General features: G+C 45.3%; 1 protein-coding gene across 1 annotated transcript in view; it reads left to right on the top strand.

The window, feature by feature from the left end:
* The window catches only part of LOC138266562 (fetuin-B-like), a 77,995-nt gene extending 64,403 nt beyond the window's left edge, over positions 1-13,592 (top strand). Inside the window, exon 7 of the mRNA XM_069215408.1 lies at positions 12,753-13,592. Coding sequence (XP_069071509.1) covers positions 12,753-13,298 — 546 coding nt within the window. The 3' untranslated portion in view covers positions 13,299-13,592. The remainder of the gene's footprint in view (positions 1-12,752) is intronic.
* Positions 13,593-16,369: the final 2,777 nt, after the last annotated feature.

Genomic DNA, 16,369 nt, shown 5'->3' with positions numbered 1-16,369 from the left:
GCTGCCTACGAGGATATCGACATGACCCCACCTAAAATATACATATGACAGTCTTTCTGCCCCGCAGACACCTATCACTCAATCAAGCAGTCTTTTTTAACAGGCAACCCAGTTGCTCCTAGAGTTATCTGGACACTGAGGTTGCTGCGTCTGCGTCGAAAAGCCAGGTCTTGTGTTGCTTTCTGAAGTCTGCCAGGGAGGGTGCCGTTTGTAAGTGGAGGTCATTCCAGGACTTGGCGGTGATGTACGAGAATGCGTGGCCCCGCTACGGGTGCGATGGCTGTGGAAGACGTGTGCAAGGGTGAATGAAGTGGAGTGCAGGTGTCTTGAGGGAAGATAGAAGTTCAGCGGGTGGTTGATGTAGGAAAATCCTTGTTTGTGGAGGGCTTTGTAGGCGTGTGTGAGTGTCTTGAACTGGCATCTTTTCTGGACAGGGAGCCAGTGGAGTTTCCTTAGGCGAGGAGTGATGTGGGTTCGCTTGGGAAGATCCAGGATGAGTCTGGCTGCCGTGTTCTGTACAGTCTGGAGACTTCTGAGGAGCTGGGAGGACATAACAGTGTAGAGTGCTTTGCCATAGTTAAGTGGCTGGTGACAAGAGCTTGTGCGACAATCTTTCTGGTGTTTCTGGGGATCCATCTGAATATCTTGTGGAGCATGCAGAGGGTGTGAAAACAAGAGGTGGCGACTGCGTTGACTTGTTGTTTCATGGTCAGTTGGCTGTCCAGGATTATGCCGGGGTTGAAGCATTGTCAGTCGGTGTGGGAGTGGATCTGAGTTCTTCCGGTTCGGTCTGCTGTGGTCCCAAGTGGAGATATTCATCCGAAGAACAGTACCTCGGTTTTGTCGGAGATCAATTTGAGGCAGCTGTCTCTCATCCAGTTGGCTACGTCATCATGGCATTGTGGAACTTGGTTTTGGAGTTAGAGGGGTCTTTGGTGAGCGAGAGGATGAACTGAGTGCTGTTGGCGAAGGAGATGATGTTGAGTCTGTAGGATCTGACGCTGTCCGCGAGGCAGGTCATGTAGATGTTGAACAGAGTGGGGCTGAGTGATGCTCCTTGGGGCATACCGCATATGATGTTCTTGGGAGCAGAGGTAAAAGGAGGTAGATTGATGCTCTAAGTGCGTCCTGAGAATAATGAGACAATCCACTTGTGGGCGTATTGTTGGATGCAGATGTTGTGGAGTCGGTCAATGAGGATATGTTGGGCAACGGTGTTGAATGCTGCAGACAGGTTGAGGAGAAATAAGCTACTGGTTGAGGCGGGGTCTGAGTTCATCTGCTGCAGCGATGAGTGCAGTCTCGGTGCCATGGTTGGCCCAGAAGCCTGATTATGATGCATCAAGTAGGTGGTTTTGTTTTAGGTGGTCAGTGAGCTGTCGGTTGATGGCCTTCTCAAGTACTTTGTCTGAGTATGTGGGCAGGGGGATCAGCTGGTAGTTCTTGAGGTTGCTGGGGTCAGCTAAGAGCTTCTTTAGGAGGGATCTGATGTCTGCGTGCTTCCATCCATCTGGGAAGGATGCTATGAAAATGGAATAGTTGAGGAGGTTGGTGAGTTCAGTGCTGATTATTTTGGATCCGATGTTGAAGAGATGGTGGGGGCAGGGGCCAGTGGGTGCCCTGGAGTGGATGGAGGACATGATGGTGGCGGTTGTCCGGACATCCAGTGTTTATGGCTGGGCGGAGGTTTGCTGGTTGCATGAGGTTGTTGAGGCTGAACGAGGTGGGTTGAGGGATAAAGTTGTTGTAGATGCTGGCAATCAGGCTGTGGAAGTAGTCGGATAACAAGTCGAAGAGTTGTTGGGAGGAGTGTACTGTGTTTTCTGTGGTAGTCTGTTGGAGAATTCCATGATGATTTTGAAGAGTTTCTTGGTGGGGTGGGCTGCAGTGTTGATGTGGTCTATAATGGCTGCTCTTTAAGCCTCCTTGTTTTAGCCTCTTTTGCGCCGGTGGTAGTCGATGTGAGCTCTTTTGTGTGCAGCTCCGTCGGAGGGGTCCTTGGAGATTTGCCATCGCTCCTCGAGTAGAAGACAGTTGCGCTTGGTGGTTCTGAGCTCTGGGGTTTACCAGCTGCCTTGTCTTGGCATTCTGTTGGCTTTTTCTGGTTTCAGAGGGGTGACTTTTATTGGCATATTTGCTGATGCAGGCAGAGAAGTTGTGGATGACATGGTCGAGGTTGGCTGACTTGTCGGGTGGTGTGGTGCTGAGAGCTTGCGTACATTGGCTCTAAAGTTGCGGTGTGGGTCGCTTTTGTGCTTGGTGATGGTGTGCTGGGTCTTGGAGATGGTAAAATGGATAATTGTGTGGTCGTTCCAGGAGAGTTCCGTGGTGTTGGTGAATTTGATTCTGTTGCTCGATGAGAAGATCTTGTTGAGGGTGTGTCCGTCTCTCTGTGGCTGGGTTTGGAGACTAGTTGGGTCTGATGTTGTTGCGGTTCTCCAGTAGGGATGTAGAGTTGGCGTCATTGGGGTCCTTGATGTGGAAGTTGAGGTTGCAGAGCAGCATGTAGTCGAGGGAGTCGATGGCGAGGGGGGCAATGATGTTGTTGATGATGTCAGAGAATGCTGGCCGGGGTCATGTTGGTCTATATGCGAGGGTACCTCTAATGGTTGTCTTGGCATTGATGTGTAGTAGGAAGCTAAAATGCTCCATGACTGGTGCTGGGTCGTCATTCGTGGCAGAGCATTGGATAGTATCCTCGAATATTATGGTGATTCCTCTGTAAAGCTTGTTGGGGCCGTCCCAGTGTAGCATCTTGTATCCATCAGGGGTGGTGGTGGTGATGTCTGCATTGGAGGCAGGGTTGAACCATGTTTTGGTGTTGAAGGCGACGTCTGGGGTGAGGATGGTGCCCCAGATATCCGTGGCGAGTTTGCTGAGGGAGCGGGCATTGAGCAGAATGCAGTTTAGCAGTTCTGGGTTGATGCTGGTGTTCTAGGAAGCAGTGGTGTTGGGTCCTTTGTGGGTAGGTGGTCCTGGGAGGCAGGAGAAGCAGCAGTGGTGGCAGGGAATAGTCCTTCAGCAGTATGCGGGGAGTAAGTGCAGCAGCAGGAGTCTTGACATCCGGTGTTGAGGACCAGGAGCACGTCAGCAGAGTAGCAGTGGATGGTGAGAGGACCAGGGGTCCTGGCGCTGGCCACGGTCCAGGCTCAGACGGGAGCAGACGGGCTTGCCTTCGGTGCACCAGTGGTTTAACAGTGCTGCGGCCTTCATTTAATAGTCCTCAGGGATGGGGGAGGGGGACCCAAGGAGGTGGGAGCTGGGCATTGAGGGAAAAGAGCAGGGCTGGAAAAAGGGAAGAGTGGGAGGTGGGAAAAGGAGGGCGCTCAGAGAACAGCGAGTGGCAGGAAGCCTGGGGAAGGTCTGTTGGTGGCAGGCGCAGAGGCTAGCTACTAGGATCTGCTGGTTGTCAGTCTTCTGGCTGCTGGCCCTCTCCTAGGGTAGGAGCAGCTTGAGGGCGATGGAAGCCTGTTCCAGGTCCTACACAGGGGTATAGTTTTAAAAAATAAAAATAAACATAGGGGTGGAGGCTGCCCACCATGGGCATGGCCATACCCCACCCCAGAAATGGCACACACAGTCTTTCTGCATTGCTGGGTGGCAGATGGGAACTATTACCCCCCAATCTGTCCCCCTTGGGCTACAGAAAGTCCACCACACACCAAGGGAAAAAGACACAGAAGTGGGGGCTACCCACCATAAGCATGGCAATGCCTGGCACCCCATAAAAGGCTCAACAGTCTTTCTGACCCCTGGGAGGTGGATGTGGGCAATTACCCCTAATTTTCTTCCCCTGGGGGGCAGGAAATCAAACTAGACACGAGGTACTGCAATATTGCTTTCAGGGTGCAGGGGTCCCCTTGGGCATAGGACTGTGTTATCACCACCCAAGGCCCCTAATTTGCCCCAGAGGGGCAGAAAGCTCACTAGACACAGGAAAAGTGTTGTTATTCAAAATAGAAGTGGAGGCTGTTCAACATAAGCATGGCCATGCCCCCACTCCCACTAAATGGGGCCTCAGTCTTTCTTCCCTGTGGCAGGTCCAGTGGGGAAATTACCCCTGATCTGCCCCACTGGGGGTGGGGGGAGCAGAAAACCCACTAAATACCAGGGATTTCATTTTAAAAGATGTATAGGGGTGAGGCTGTCCACAATGGGTATGGCTATGCCCCAACCCAAAAACAATACAGGCAGCCTTTCTGCGCACTGGGGGTGGATAGGGGCAATTACCCCAATCTGACCCTGGAGGGCATAAAGCCCACTAGACACTAGGGACTAGATTCTCCTAATATTTTTTGGAAGAGAGACTCTCCCTTAGCATGGGCCCATGCTTCACCCTACCATGGGCCAAATAAATCTGCTATCACTCCTGGCAGGTGGATAGGGTATTCAACCTACCATACCCAGACACTTCTGAAAACTAGACATCCACAGGAGTCCAGGGTGCTGTGTTTTGCATGCGTTCCACTCCATTTTCTTACCCACAATGCCCTGCAAACCTCAAACGTTGACTAAAAACATATTTTCTGTGAGGAAAACGTCTGAAATCTGTGGGGAGCTACAAATGTCTTACTACACAGCATTCCCTCAAGTCTCCCAATACAAATGGTACCTCACTTGTGTGGGTGGGCCAAGAGACCTTGACACAAAAGGCCCTAAAATGCTATGTGAGGAGATTTTGCAATAGGGGTAGCTATGGGATTTTCAGCTATGCTCGGCCCCCACCCATGGAAACCTACCAACCACAGACATTTTTGAAAAGTAGACCACCAGGGGATTCCAGAGTGGGTGCATTGTGTGAATCCCCTGAAGTTTTCTTACCCACAATACCCTGCAAACCTGAAACTTTGCCTGAAATCATGCAGTGTCTCTACATTTCAGTGATGGAAAGTTCTGGACACTGCAGGATTCCACAAGAATCCTTCCACCCAGCATTACCCCACTTGTGCTAATGTGAGGAAAATGTTTTTGTGAGTCAAAGTTTGAGGTTTGCAATGGATTCTGGGGTAACAAGAAAACATGGTGTCTACTTTACAAAAAAGTACAGGTTTGCCAAGTTGCCACAGGTGCCAGCTGAGCTGGGGCCCCAAATCCACAGCTACCCACTTTGCAAAAAAAAAGCGTTCACTTTTGAGTGGGAAAAATGTGATGTTCCCATGTTGTGTTTTGGGCCGTTTCCTGTCACGGGCACTAGGCCTACCCACACAAGTGAGGTACCATTTGTATCAGGAAACTTGGGGGAATGCTGGGTGGAAGGACATTTGTGGCTCCCCACAGATCCCAGAACTTTCCATCACAGAAATGTGAAGAACATGTGTTTTGTTTGTAAACATTTGAGGTTTGCAATGAATTCTTGGGTTAAAAACTGGTGATCACTCAGCCTAGATTCCCCCAGGTGTTTGAGAATGTACAGGTTTGCTAGGTTTCTCTGGGTATCGGCTGAGCTAGGGCCCAAAATCCACCCCTACCCACTTTGCAGAAAGGGTCAACTTTGAGAGGAAAAATGTGATCTATCAATGTTGATTTGAGGCACTATGCCTACCCAAACAACAGAGGTAGCAGTTTTATCGGGAGACTTGGGGAATGCTGGGTAAAGGAAGTTTGGGCCAGATGTATCAAAATCACATTTTGCATTCCATAAATAGCGAATTTAAAGAAATTGCTATTTAGGGAATGCAAAATGTTATGGAACAAAATAGCGATTCCCTAATAGCGATTCCTACAGAATCGCAATCACTATTAGGGATTGCGACTTCATTTGTTCCTATGGGAAGGCCTATAGGTGCGAATGGTTTTACATTTCCTAATTTACGATTTCCTACAAAACTAAGGGTGCTGAGCGCCTAAGGCCCCCTTTGATGCACCCCCCAAAACAATTGTGCACATGTAAAGCACACACATACCCTAGGGGTAGATGTGTGCTACGGTGCAAACTTAAGAAGTATAATATTCATTTGTTGATGCAAAAATGGTGCAAACTCACAAAATATAATAATTTGTAAGTTTGCACCGTTTTTGGTTAAAAAAATGAAGTAATGGCGGCACTAACTTTTAATAAATCAGGCCCATAATGTTTTAAAAACAAGTACCACAAATTCACGGAGGATCTGTGAATCTACAGGAAAAACATTTTTCAAAAGAGGTGGGTGTATTTTGAGGAAAAAATGTTTACTATTTGACCAGAGTCTGGGGGGTGGGAGGGTGCTACATATTTTGAATTGGGATGGATGTGGCTCCTCTTCTCAAACCTTTTCTAGGCCCTGGGGACCACATTCTCCGGGGTTAATTAATTTATAAAGAGAACAAAGCCTACACCCCCCTGCCCAGAATTAAGTTAAGTGAAGGGTGGTGTGCAGCCCCCCTCCCATGTCTCATTGAGGCCCCATGCACCCAAATCCTGGGGACGTGTAAACATTTTAGCAGATGGGGCATACAGCCACTTCCCCATGCCTCATTAAAGCCCTGAGGACCCCATTCCCATGAGATATATATAAAATTTAGGATGGGAGCATCTGGCCCCCTTCCTCAAGCCATAGAATGGCCTTGGAAACATCATCCCCTGGGGCCGGCTCATTGATGCTGTTACAGGGACCCAATCCCCTGAGACACTCGCCGGGTGGGAGCACAAATGTTTTTCCTTACCTGAACCCTCACGGGCAGAGGAAATTGCTCCCACCTGTGGAAGTAGAAAGAAAAGTTGCCCAGTCGGTTGGGAGCATTGCTGGCTCCACCTTCACTAGGGATGAGTGCTATCAGGGGAGCAGGTGGGGCTGTGGGGCCCATGAGCTTCCCCCACAGCCTCCAAAATTGGAAATGTTGTGGGGTGCCGTGGGTGGGCACCGGGGAATGCCACTGTAAAAAATAATGTTTGCCTTTTGTGCAGCCCCGTAGTATGGGGCTTCTTGCAGGAAGCTGGTGGGGCTGTGGGGGCACTGGGGCTCCCGCTGGGGCCCCTAACTTAAAAAATGTTGTGGGGTGCCCCTGGTGAGTACCTGAGTGCCTTGGTGAACTTAATAAATGTAGTGTTGCCATCTCCTGCAGAAGCCCATGGAGTGGGGCCGCTAGCAGGGAGTGGGCAGGGTGCAGGGCCCTGGGGCTCTTCCTCCCAGCCTGCAAAAAAAAGAATAAAGCTGTAGGTGTCCCAGGTGGAAGCAGAACACTAACAAAAAAATAAAAACATGTTAAAAAAAGGGGAGAACAATAAATGAGTGGCCAGAGACACTCATTTGTTATCCTCTGCTTTGAACAAGAGCATCCTATAATGCCCTTCGTGGGCTAATTTACATATGTCCCTAATATGGGCAGAGGCACCACCAGCATGTCTTTAACTGTTGTGGGGTGGGCTGCTGGGAGTTCTGCAACTTCCCACAACTTCTTAAAAAATTAACCCTAAGATTCCTGGGGTCTATTGAATATGACCCCTGGAAATGTAATTCCCAGAGCTGGAGCTTTTTCTATTCTACTTGTGAATGCAGGGACCCATTCTGGTTGGCTTTATGGCTGTACTATGAGGTCTGAGGAGTTTTGAAAAGTGACTGATATATTCTATTTATTTAAATACATTATTGAAATGCTTCTTGACAAAACTCAAATGCTTGCCTTTTTTATAATGAAAGTAATTTAGATTAAATAAGACTCTATAAATTCACTGAAAAAAACAAAGATTAAAGTGGCACTTTTTTTTTTTTAAACCTAGAAATTTACTGAAAAACAAAGGTTAAAGTGACATCAAAGTTAGGTGAGAATGTCAGTTACAAACTACCATTTTGAACTAAACAGCAATGAAATTCACCAATTATAAATATCTCAAATAACTATACCTGGTGCCCTAAAGTAAATATAACTCATGCCCTTGCCACACATTTCTCAATATCTCACATAATATATCCCACATGACAGGTTCATTGATAACATCTGCAACATCTGAAATTACATCAGTGATAAAAACACTTTGCATGGCTCTAGCCAGAATCGATCCCAAAGAATGTCCCTTCAAGTGGGGGTTTACCTTATCTTTGTACCAGGTCAAGAACTTTTAGGACCATAAGACACTCCTAAGCCTTGTTGTTGGGCAAATTATCTATCTGCATCAGTGGTATCTTTACCCAAAGGAATATTATGACCCTTTGCACTGCTTGAGTATCCTTACATGTATATTTTACATTGTTTTCCATCAGTATAATTGCTAGATAAATGCCATATGCCAATGTTTTTTCTTACCTTATTTAGTGATGGATAGTTCTCTGCTGGACAGGCTGTTAAATGTTTTAATTTTATGTTCAGTTCTGAATTCTCATCAGGTCTCATAATTATAATGGGATAAAGGTCCTTCAGCCTGTACCCAGTACTATTTGTGGGCTTCAAGTTCAAGTGTGAAGAGTTATAGGTAATCTGTGAGTCATTCATGTTTATTTTGTTGTCTGCCCAAAAAAGAGTAAACCTTCAGATGGTTAAGAAACCATAGAAGATAGATGGTTGAGACTAAGATTTATTAAATAGTCAACCTATGTCTGAAGTTCTCTTTCAAGAGTGGCTACCTTGACTTTAAAATTAACTGTAGCGAATAGGTATAATGTGATCTGCCTAGGGCGCAGGACAGTTCACCAATTGGTTGAAACTCATTCCCAAATTCTCTAAGAAGTATCAGGAAAATGTGTCGCCAGATGGCATCTTTAGCATCATTATCAACTTTGACTAAAGTGCTAAAAACAGTCCAAAAGGGTATTTAAGTGCTCAGCACATGACTTCACAGCCAATGATAGATCCAAACAGGAAAGTTTCTATTAATCCTTCTATATGTCAAAAGTCTGGCAGTATGTTTTGAGTGGACTGCACAATTTACTATCATGACAAAAAAAGATTTCTTACCAATACATGCTGTATTGCACTTAAGGAAAATTTGCACAACATATACCAAAAGATTGTGTATTCCAAATAGGCAGTGGCGTAAAGAAACTTGAGGGGACCCCCTGCAACGTACCTGGAGGTGGCCCCCTTCCTTCTGGACCTGGTCAGGGGCCTGCCTCTTTGCACAGTGTATTGTGTTGAGGGCGTCCCCTGGAGCTCAGGCCCCCCCACCCCCTGCACCACAGGGGCTGCAGGGTCCTTTTTGTACACCACAGCAAATAGAACTGTAGATGTTCAACCTATTTTTCAAGTAATTATAGTCTGGTCCTAACATTGCTTTATGAACAATTATCAAATTTTTAACTCTAATATGTAGCTTTACTTCCAAGCAGAGCATTCTACAAAGAACTGGAATGCAATCTATTGGTGTGTCCATTAATATGTTAAAATATAATAATAGTTATTTTTGTGGGATGCCGTACAGATGGTGTGCAAGAATAAGCATCTCATCCATAAATGAGCTGTCATATCCCAGTGTAGAGTGAAGAAGAAGATGTTATTAGCTAGAATAGAGTCTGTCTGTGAACCATTGTCAGAACCAAATTGGGGTGGTACAACAGGGCAAGAGGTGATTACTGGGTCTCAAATGTCCAGAATTGGGCATTTTGCCACATATGTTTGTTTTATAACAGCACCAGGTACACCCCTACAACATTTGACTCTCAGGGTAGAGAGAGCAAGGTGTCTCAGGACTGTAGCATTATGGGTTAGAGACTCAGAACACCAGCAATTAAACAAAAGGCACAATAAGTGAATGTCAAGTCAGTGCCATTCATTTAAGAAAAAAGAAGTACTTTAGTACACCAAAATTTAATAGAATACACAGAGAAGAAACGGTACAATTTGGATGCACAATAGAAGCTTTAGTGGTTACTGGGTTCATTTAACAGAGCAACAGAAAGCCTAATATTAATCCACAGGTGCAGGCTCACTATTGAGAAGTCGAGTAGCTTTCCTGTGTTGACTGACCCATAACTCAGCCTGTAATGTTTGACTAGACATTTCTTGAGTTTGGGCTGCAGTTATTTTCTTACACCCATCAAAATCAGTTTATACCATAAAGAGTCATTGTTTCTCATTCATTGATGTGTGTCTCACTCAGAACGTTCAACTACAAGTGTGTAGCTGTTATAGTCAGAGGATGAGCAGTCATCCCCTGGCCACTGAAGTTTGTTTCAGCTGACCTACCTGCTTCTTGCCCTTTTGGGACTGGGAAGACCGCAGTAGTTCTGAACAAACGGATTCATCACTCTTGTCAGTGGCACTGGAGTGAGCTCTTTGAGTACAGCGAAGGCAGAGTCAGCACTCTGTGTTCCTCCATGGCAGTAACTGGAGCAGGCTCTTTGATTGATCGTTATTTATGAAGTTGGTCTTGGTCGGGTTTTGGTCAGGCAGAAAGGCCATGAAACTCTCATGTCACATTGGTCAACTCCTGACACATCCCTTTAGCATTCTTCTTCTCTTAGTCTGCTTTTCTCCCCAGACTCAGTGGCTAGGCTTCTCCTTATTGGGCAGACAGCTCATGCTCGACAATGCACTTCCTGCTCCAGTCTCAGTAGGCAGGAAGGCACTCAGGTCTCAGGCAGACCCAGAGTTTCTCCATCAAAAGGTACATATTTCAGGTGATAACCTCTCTCCTCTGGTAGACTGCCTTTCAATAATACCAACCCTGGATCACAGCAGCTCTTTGAGAACTCTCTGGAGTACCTCTGTCCTTGGTTAGTAAAGTATCCTGGAACTGGAGCCAAGTAAGAATATTTGGTTCCCCCACTTTTATACATACTTTTCAGACAGGGGATTTGGGTCCACTGTCTATTGTCATGAACTGGCTAGGGATGGTCCCTTTTTTCTAACTTCTACAGGGCAAACAATTCTTTGTGTAAGGCAGACAAATAGATGGGGATGTCAATGCACAGTCTGGGCACTACATGCATACAGAACTTTACATGAGTGGGTCAATAAGTCTGATTCTAATCCTTATTGCAGCAAATGTAATCTTTGTAACTTCTAGATGGGTGTTGGATACTGAGTTCATGGAGTGTAAATGGACAGCGAAAAAAGACATATGGTTAACCAAATAAAGACGCAGATTTCAAAGACCATGTTCTGTATGCTACCTTACTCCCTTACCCATTGACTATTCCAGACATAGGATAAGTATTTCTTCAAAAGGTCAAAAATCATCTGTTCTAAATGTATCTGTTTTAAATTTGGGTTACTTAATAAAGGCTCTTAAAATATGAATTTCAGCATGAAAGAAAAACTAGTGACACGTCTAAACCACAGGCAAGACACACAGAAAATAAATAAAATGTAGAGCAGTTTGACCTAATGTTTTTGAAAACAGAATTCACATGGAAATCTATTAAACAATTTGGTAGTTAATGCACTACTTAAAAAATATTTTAGGCGAGGAACGAAGGCTTGTCTCTATGAAATAGTAAAGGGTGGGCAGGTCACCACTTCCTTCTTTTGCTATAGTCCATTCAATTGTTTGATGGGCTTTAATTATTTTTTTGATTACCTTTTTGACCAAGCAACATGTTAGAACAAGTGTTGTGGCATTTCAGTTTGAAACCAAATAATATTCATAGAATTCATTTCTACCAAAAAGCAGGAAAAACTAATTGAAAAGTTTTCATCTCACACACAGAATGGTATCTATACCATAAAACCAACATTTAAATTGAAAAAAAAGGCTTGACCTTTTAAAATGAAAAACAGGCATACTTGTCATTTGGGTAAAGTGCTTGCATTTTTCATTCAGTTTGTGCAGTGTCCATACGTAGGGGTATAGCTTGGTCAGTGAGCCTGGGAGGTGAGTGTGAGCTTCACGTTTTCAACAATCATACCGACATATAGTGGGTCATTACAACTTTACCGCCCGCCAAGCTGTAACCGCCAGGCGGCCGCCGATGCGCCCGCACTCCCGCGGTGCCCATTTGCACATCCCCGCTGGGCCGGCGGGCAGAAACCAAGAAACCGAGCGGGGATGTGGGCCGCAACATGGGAGCCGGCTCCAAATGGAGCCGGCGGTGTTGCGGCCGTGCGACGGGTGCAGTTGCACCCGTCGCGCTTTTCACTGTCTGCATAGCAGACAGTGGCATGGGCAGTGCAGGGGCCCCCATGGGCCCCACGACTCCTCGTACCGCCAGCCTTTTCCTGGTGGTTCAGACCGCCAGAAAAATGCTGGCGGTTGGGGACTCGTAATCCCCTGGGCAGCGCTGCTGTATACCGCCAGATTTGCCCCTACGGTGCGACCACGGCTCTTCCGCCGCGGTCGAAATAGGCCAGGAAGCACCGCCAGCCTGTTGGTGGTACTTCCGTCATTTTCGCCCTGGCGGTCTAGTACCGCCAGGGTTAAATTGACCACCATAATGTTTAATACATTACAGTACAAGCAGGGTGCATGATTGGGGCGTGAGAGGCAGTGGAAAGGGTGAGGAATTGATAGGGGTTCTAAATGAGAGAAAACAAAATAGTGTGTAAAATAAACACAATTCTATAGGACTTTCAAAACAGAAAGCGAGAGAAGATATGTGTCGTTTTGTCTCTGCGTATGTAAAAATTGCTGGTGAAATCCAACAGACAACTCACCATTCCCGATTGAAAGACCCTTCCCTCAACTATTTGACAGAAAATACATTTAGATGGGGTGGTGTAACGCAACAACTCTCCGCGTCTGTCCATAAGCCTGGAGCTTAGATTTTATAGAAGAGTGTAACAAAGTGAAAAGTAATGCTGACAATCATTTGGGTATAATTATGTTAAAATTGGCAAGAATTTCATTAGTATATTAAAAAAATCTCTAATTTTTCCATTTGTTGTGTTTCTTACCGTTACAGAAACTTGGTCTTCCACGTTTTAGACAACATGAGCATCACGGTAAAGATCATGGGAATGTTCACATATTTCATAAACACCGATATGATTCTAGTGGAAAAATTGTCAATCTTCCAGAAGGCAGCAAAGACTACCCTAAGGAAAAGCATGAGGAAAACCATGAACACAAATCTCCCGCTGGTGAACCTCAGAGTCACCCTGCCAAAACACCTGATGAAGGCTCATCGGCAGAACAGACAGGACAAAAGCTGATTGCTCCACCTCCCAGGGGACCTGTTGGGTCAGTGGAGTACTACCACATAAAGAATGACACTGATGTTTTTCCTTCCCCAAGCAATCCTGGCCCCTCACACCCCATAGTTTTCCCTGGATCTCCTCCAGTTCAAAGTCCTGTTAAGCCAGAACAACCTGTTGTACCAGGTTTTATTAGTCCATTTAAAGATCCAGAACCACAGCCATTTCCCCTTCACCCTTCAGATTCAGCAGGGTGCCCCTCAGATCCCGACCACACTTGGCACTACCTTTCATCCTTATTCCCGAAACCTTGAATGAAGAATGATGTAATAAATGCAATTAAGTTAATGTTTATTCCCTGTTAATGAAAACTCTTTCTCATTAGCATAATTTGATCACAGCACCTTGCTATTTTTATCAGTACTGGATGGTCAAAAGCAAAAATGAAAAATCACCTTTCATTGGTTTCATTTTTTGTTCTGATTATATTCCTCTGTCTTACCCTTTCAGCTGTGCTTGCACCTCTGTCTGATATGTATATGTGATGCAGAGCAGAAATGCTGTGATTGTGATTCAGCCATTAACATTATTAAAATTGACACTGATGTAATGCGCAAAAGGAACTTTTTTTGGTGCACAAAGACAGACACGCTCACCAAAGTCCAAGGTTTTCACTTTATAAATTTCAGAAGGGCAAATGGCAGAGTTGGTTATTCTGGGATTTGAACATGTCATCTGCAGACAACCCAGATAACATACTATTTAAAAAGGACCACAATATCTATTTTTAAGGGTAAAATTAACACAAGTGAAGTCTGCAAAAAATGTGTAGGTGCTCTAATTAGCTAATTAGAAGGGGCGATGCACAAGATAGGGACTGTCTGATTCTTGGAAAGAACTTGTGAGCAAACATAACACTTATCCAAAGGCTTAGGAACATAAACCTGTGCAAAACAGAATTTCCTGTTAAAACTTAATGGTTTTACTAAAAAATATAAGCCCTCATTTTGACCAGTGCTGGCGGTCTTCCGCCGATCGTATTACGAGTATTGCTGGATTTCTGCCACATTTTGGGTGGAAATCCAGCTGAAGTCGAGTTGGTGTGCAGAGGTGTATGGGTGGGTCCACAACCGGCCCACCCTGCCAGAAGAACTCAACCAGCCGTATTACGAGCTGTAATAGGGCCTGGTGGTGTCCTGATGGCAGGGCGCTGCCAGTGGTGGAAGCGCCTGTTCCCTGCTGAAGTGAATGTGTGTCTGGATGCATGTGTATGAATGCGTGTATGTCAGTGTTGGTGAATGAGTGTATGTGGGGTGCGTGTGGGTGTCTGTGTGGGTGTGCATGTATGCAGGGAGCGGGTGTGGGGGGTTAGCACCTGGAGGGGGCAAGGGGGTATTGTGCTTGCTGGGGGGAGGAGGGGAGTCGTCTGCCGGTGACAGGGAAGAAATTCCCTGTCACCAGTAGCCTTTCCACCAGGGTTTTTGTGTCGGTGCTACCTCCGCGGAAACCCTGGTGGAAAACTGGCTCAAAATACCGCCTGCGGTCTTCTGTGGACCGCCGGATTGGAGTTGCTCATCTCCGGTCCGGTGGGTCCAACCGCACTGACGGTATGAGTAGGGATGTGGCGGGTTGGCCTGTGGCAGTCTTCACCGGCGGCCAGTTGGTCAGTAGACCGCCAGGGTCAGAAAAAGGGCCATAGTCATTACAGAAAGCAAAAGGCACCTGGTTTTATGGTATTTTTTTAATCATTTCCATCTGTATTTATACATATTTATTTTTGGCCATCATATTGGTATTTATCCATATTTATTTTGTGTTTTGAGAGAAGATTGAGTCAAAAAATGGTATAATTCCACATTTATTTAACTGATAAACATGCACTCCTACCTTGCTGCATGTTGCATTTTAGCTAAACAAGCAGTCAAATATAGCAAAACACTACATCCACAGGTAAATATCAGCATTATAATACAAACATATGTTAAGATGCCTATATTTAGGGAACTCTCAACCTGTTTTTAAACTTCCCATGCTCTTTGCTCAGCTGTTGTCCTGGTAATCATGAAAGACAGCTTTTTATGCTTTTAAACATAAATACAGACAGGAAACAGACTGTTTTGTGTTTGTATTTAACGGTAAAACTTGGAGCTAAAACAAAATAGTCATATTCTACAAGAGGATTAAAATAAGGTCAGTCTTTGAAGAAATCCAAAACAAGCACAAAATATAAAGCAAATGAAAACACTGACATATAGTGCCCTCTCTAATGAAATTCAGAGAGATCTTCAACATACAGCAGCTTTTATAAGGTTTCAAGGTACAGAACCCAAGACAGCCACCTCCATTTTGTGAGCCAAGCTTTTTCCCTGTGTTCTAATACAGCCCAGTGATCAAGGATTCATAGGAGACCTAGGTAAGGAGCCCCAGACTTTTCTGGGAAATCTTAATATTTGTTTAAAAGTGTTTTCTACTGCTACCCTTGCCTATTTACTGTAGACTCTCTGTGTTTCGGGCAGCTTGGCCTTTTAAAAGTGCTTTTTTTTTAGCGATGACTGTTTGAAATTTCCCTCATAGTTTGTGGCAAAAGGCTGCATAAAGCCCTCCTCCTTTTCAAAGTAAAAAAGGCTACATAAACCTAGGTGGCTAACTAGAGTGTGTTTAGGAGACTGCTTACTCTGTTTCTGTGATTTAAATTGTGTTTAGGAACTGTCTGCATCACCTGTTTAGACTTGAAAAAGGCAAAATTCTGAGTGTGCGACAAGCAGTATTTCAGTGTTTTTTTACAATATCTCCCTTACCTGGAAAGTAGACTCTGCTAGCTTGGAAGTGTGGATTCAGCATGTCTGTATCCAAGGAGATTCTGAACAGAGCATCAGCTCCCTCCTCCCTTCCCACAGGGGCTGGGCTTAGCTGATTGGCTTTCTGAGTCCCAGGCCACCTGAGAATTCCTCCCACACATGCTCTGGCCCTTTAAGTTAGTGGAGCCAGCCCCAAGACAGCCACCTCCATTTTGTGAGCCCAGCTTTTTCCCTGTGCCCTAATACAGCCCAGTGATCAAGGATTCCTAGGAGACCTAGGTAAGGAGCCCCAGATTTTTCTGGAAAATCGTAATATTTGTTTAAAAGTGTTTTCTACTGCTAGCCGTGCCTGTTTACTGTAGACTCTCTGTGTTTCGGGCAGCTTGGCCTTTTAAAATTGCTGTTTTTTAGCGATGACTGTTTGAAATTTCCCTCATAGTTTGTGGCAAAAGGCTGCATAAAGCCCCCCCCTCCTTTTTAAAGTAAAAAGGGCTACATAAACCTAGGTGGCTAACTAGAGTGTGTTTAGGAGACTGCTTACTCTGTTTCTGTGATTTAAATTGTGTTTAGGAACTGTCTGCATCACC

The sequence above is a fragment of the Pleurodeles waltl genome, chromosome 11 (assembly GCF_031143425.1).
Source record: "Pleurodeles waltl isolate 20211129_DDA chromosome 11, aPleWal1.hap1.20221129, whole genome shotgun sequence".
In the NCBI taxonomy this organism is placed as follows: Eukaryota; Metazoa; Chordata; class Amphibia; order Caudata; family Salamandridae; genus Pleurodeles; species Pleurodeles waltl.
This window is presented reverse-complemented; position numbering and strand designations above follow the sequence as displayed.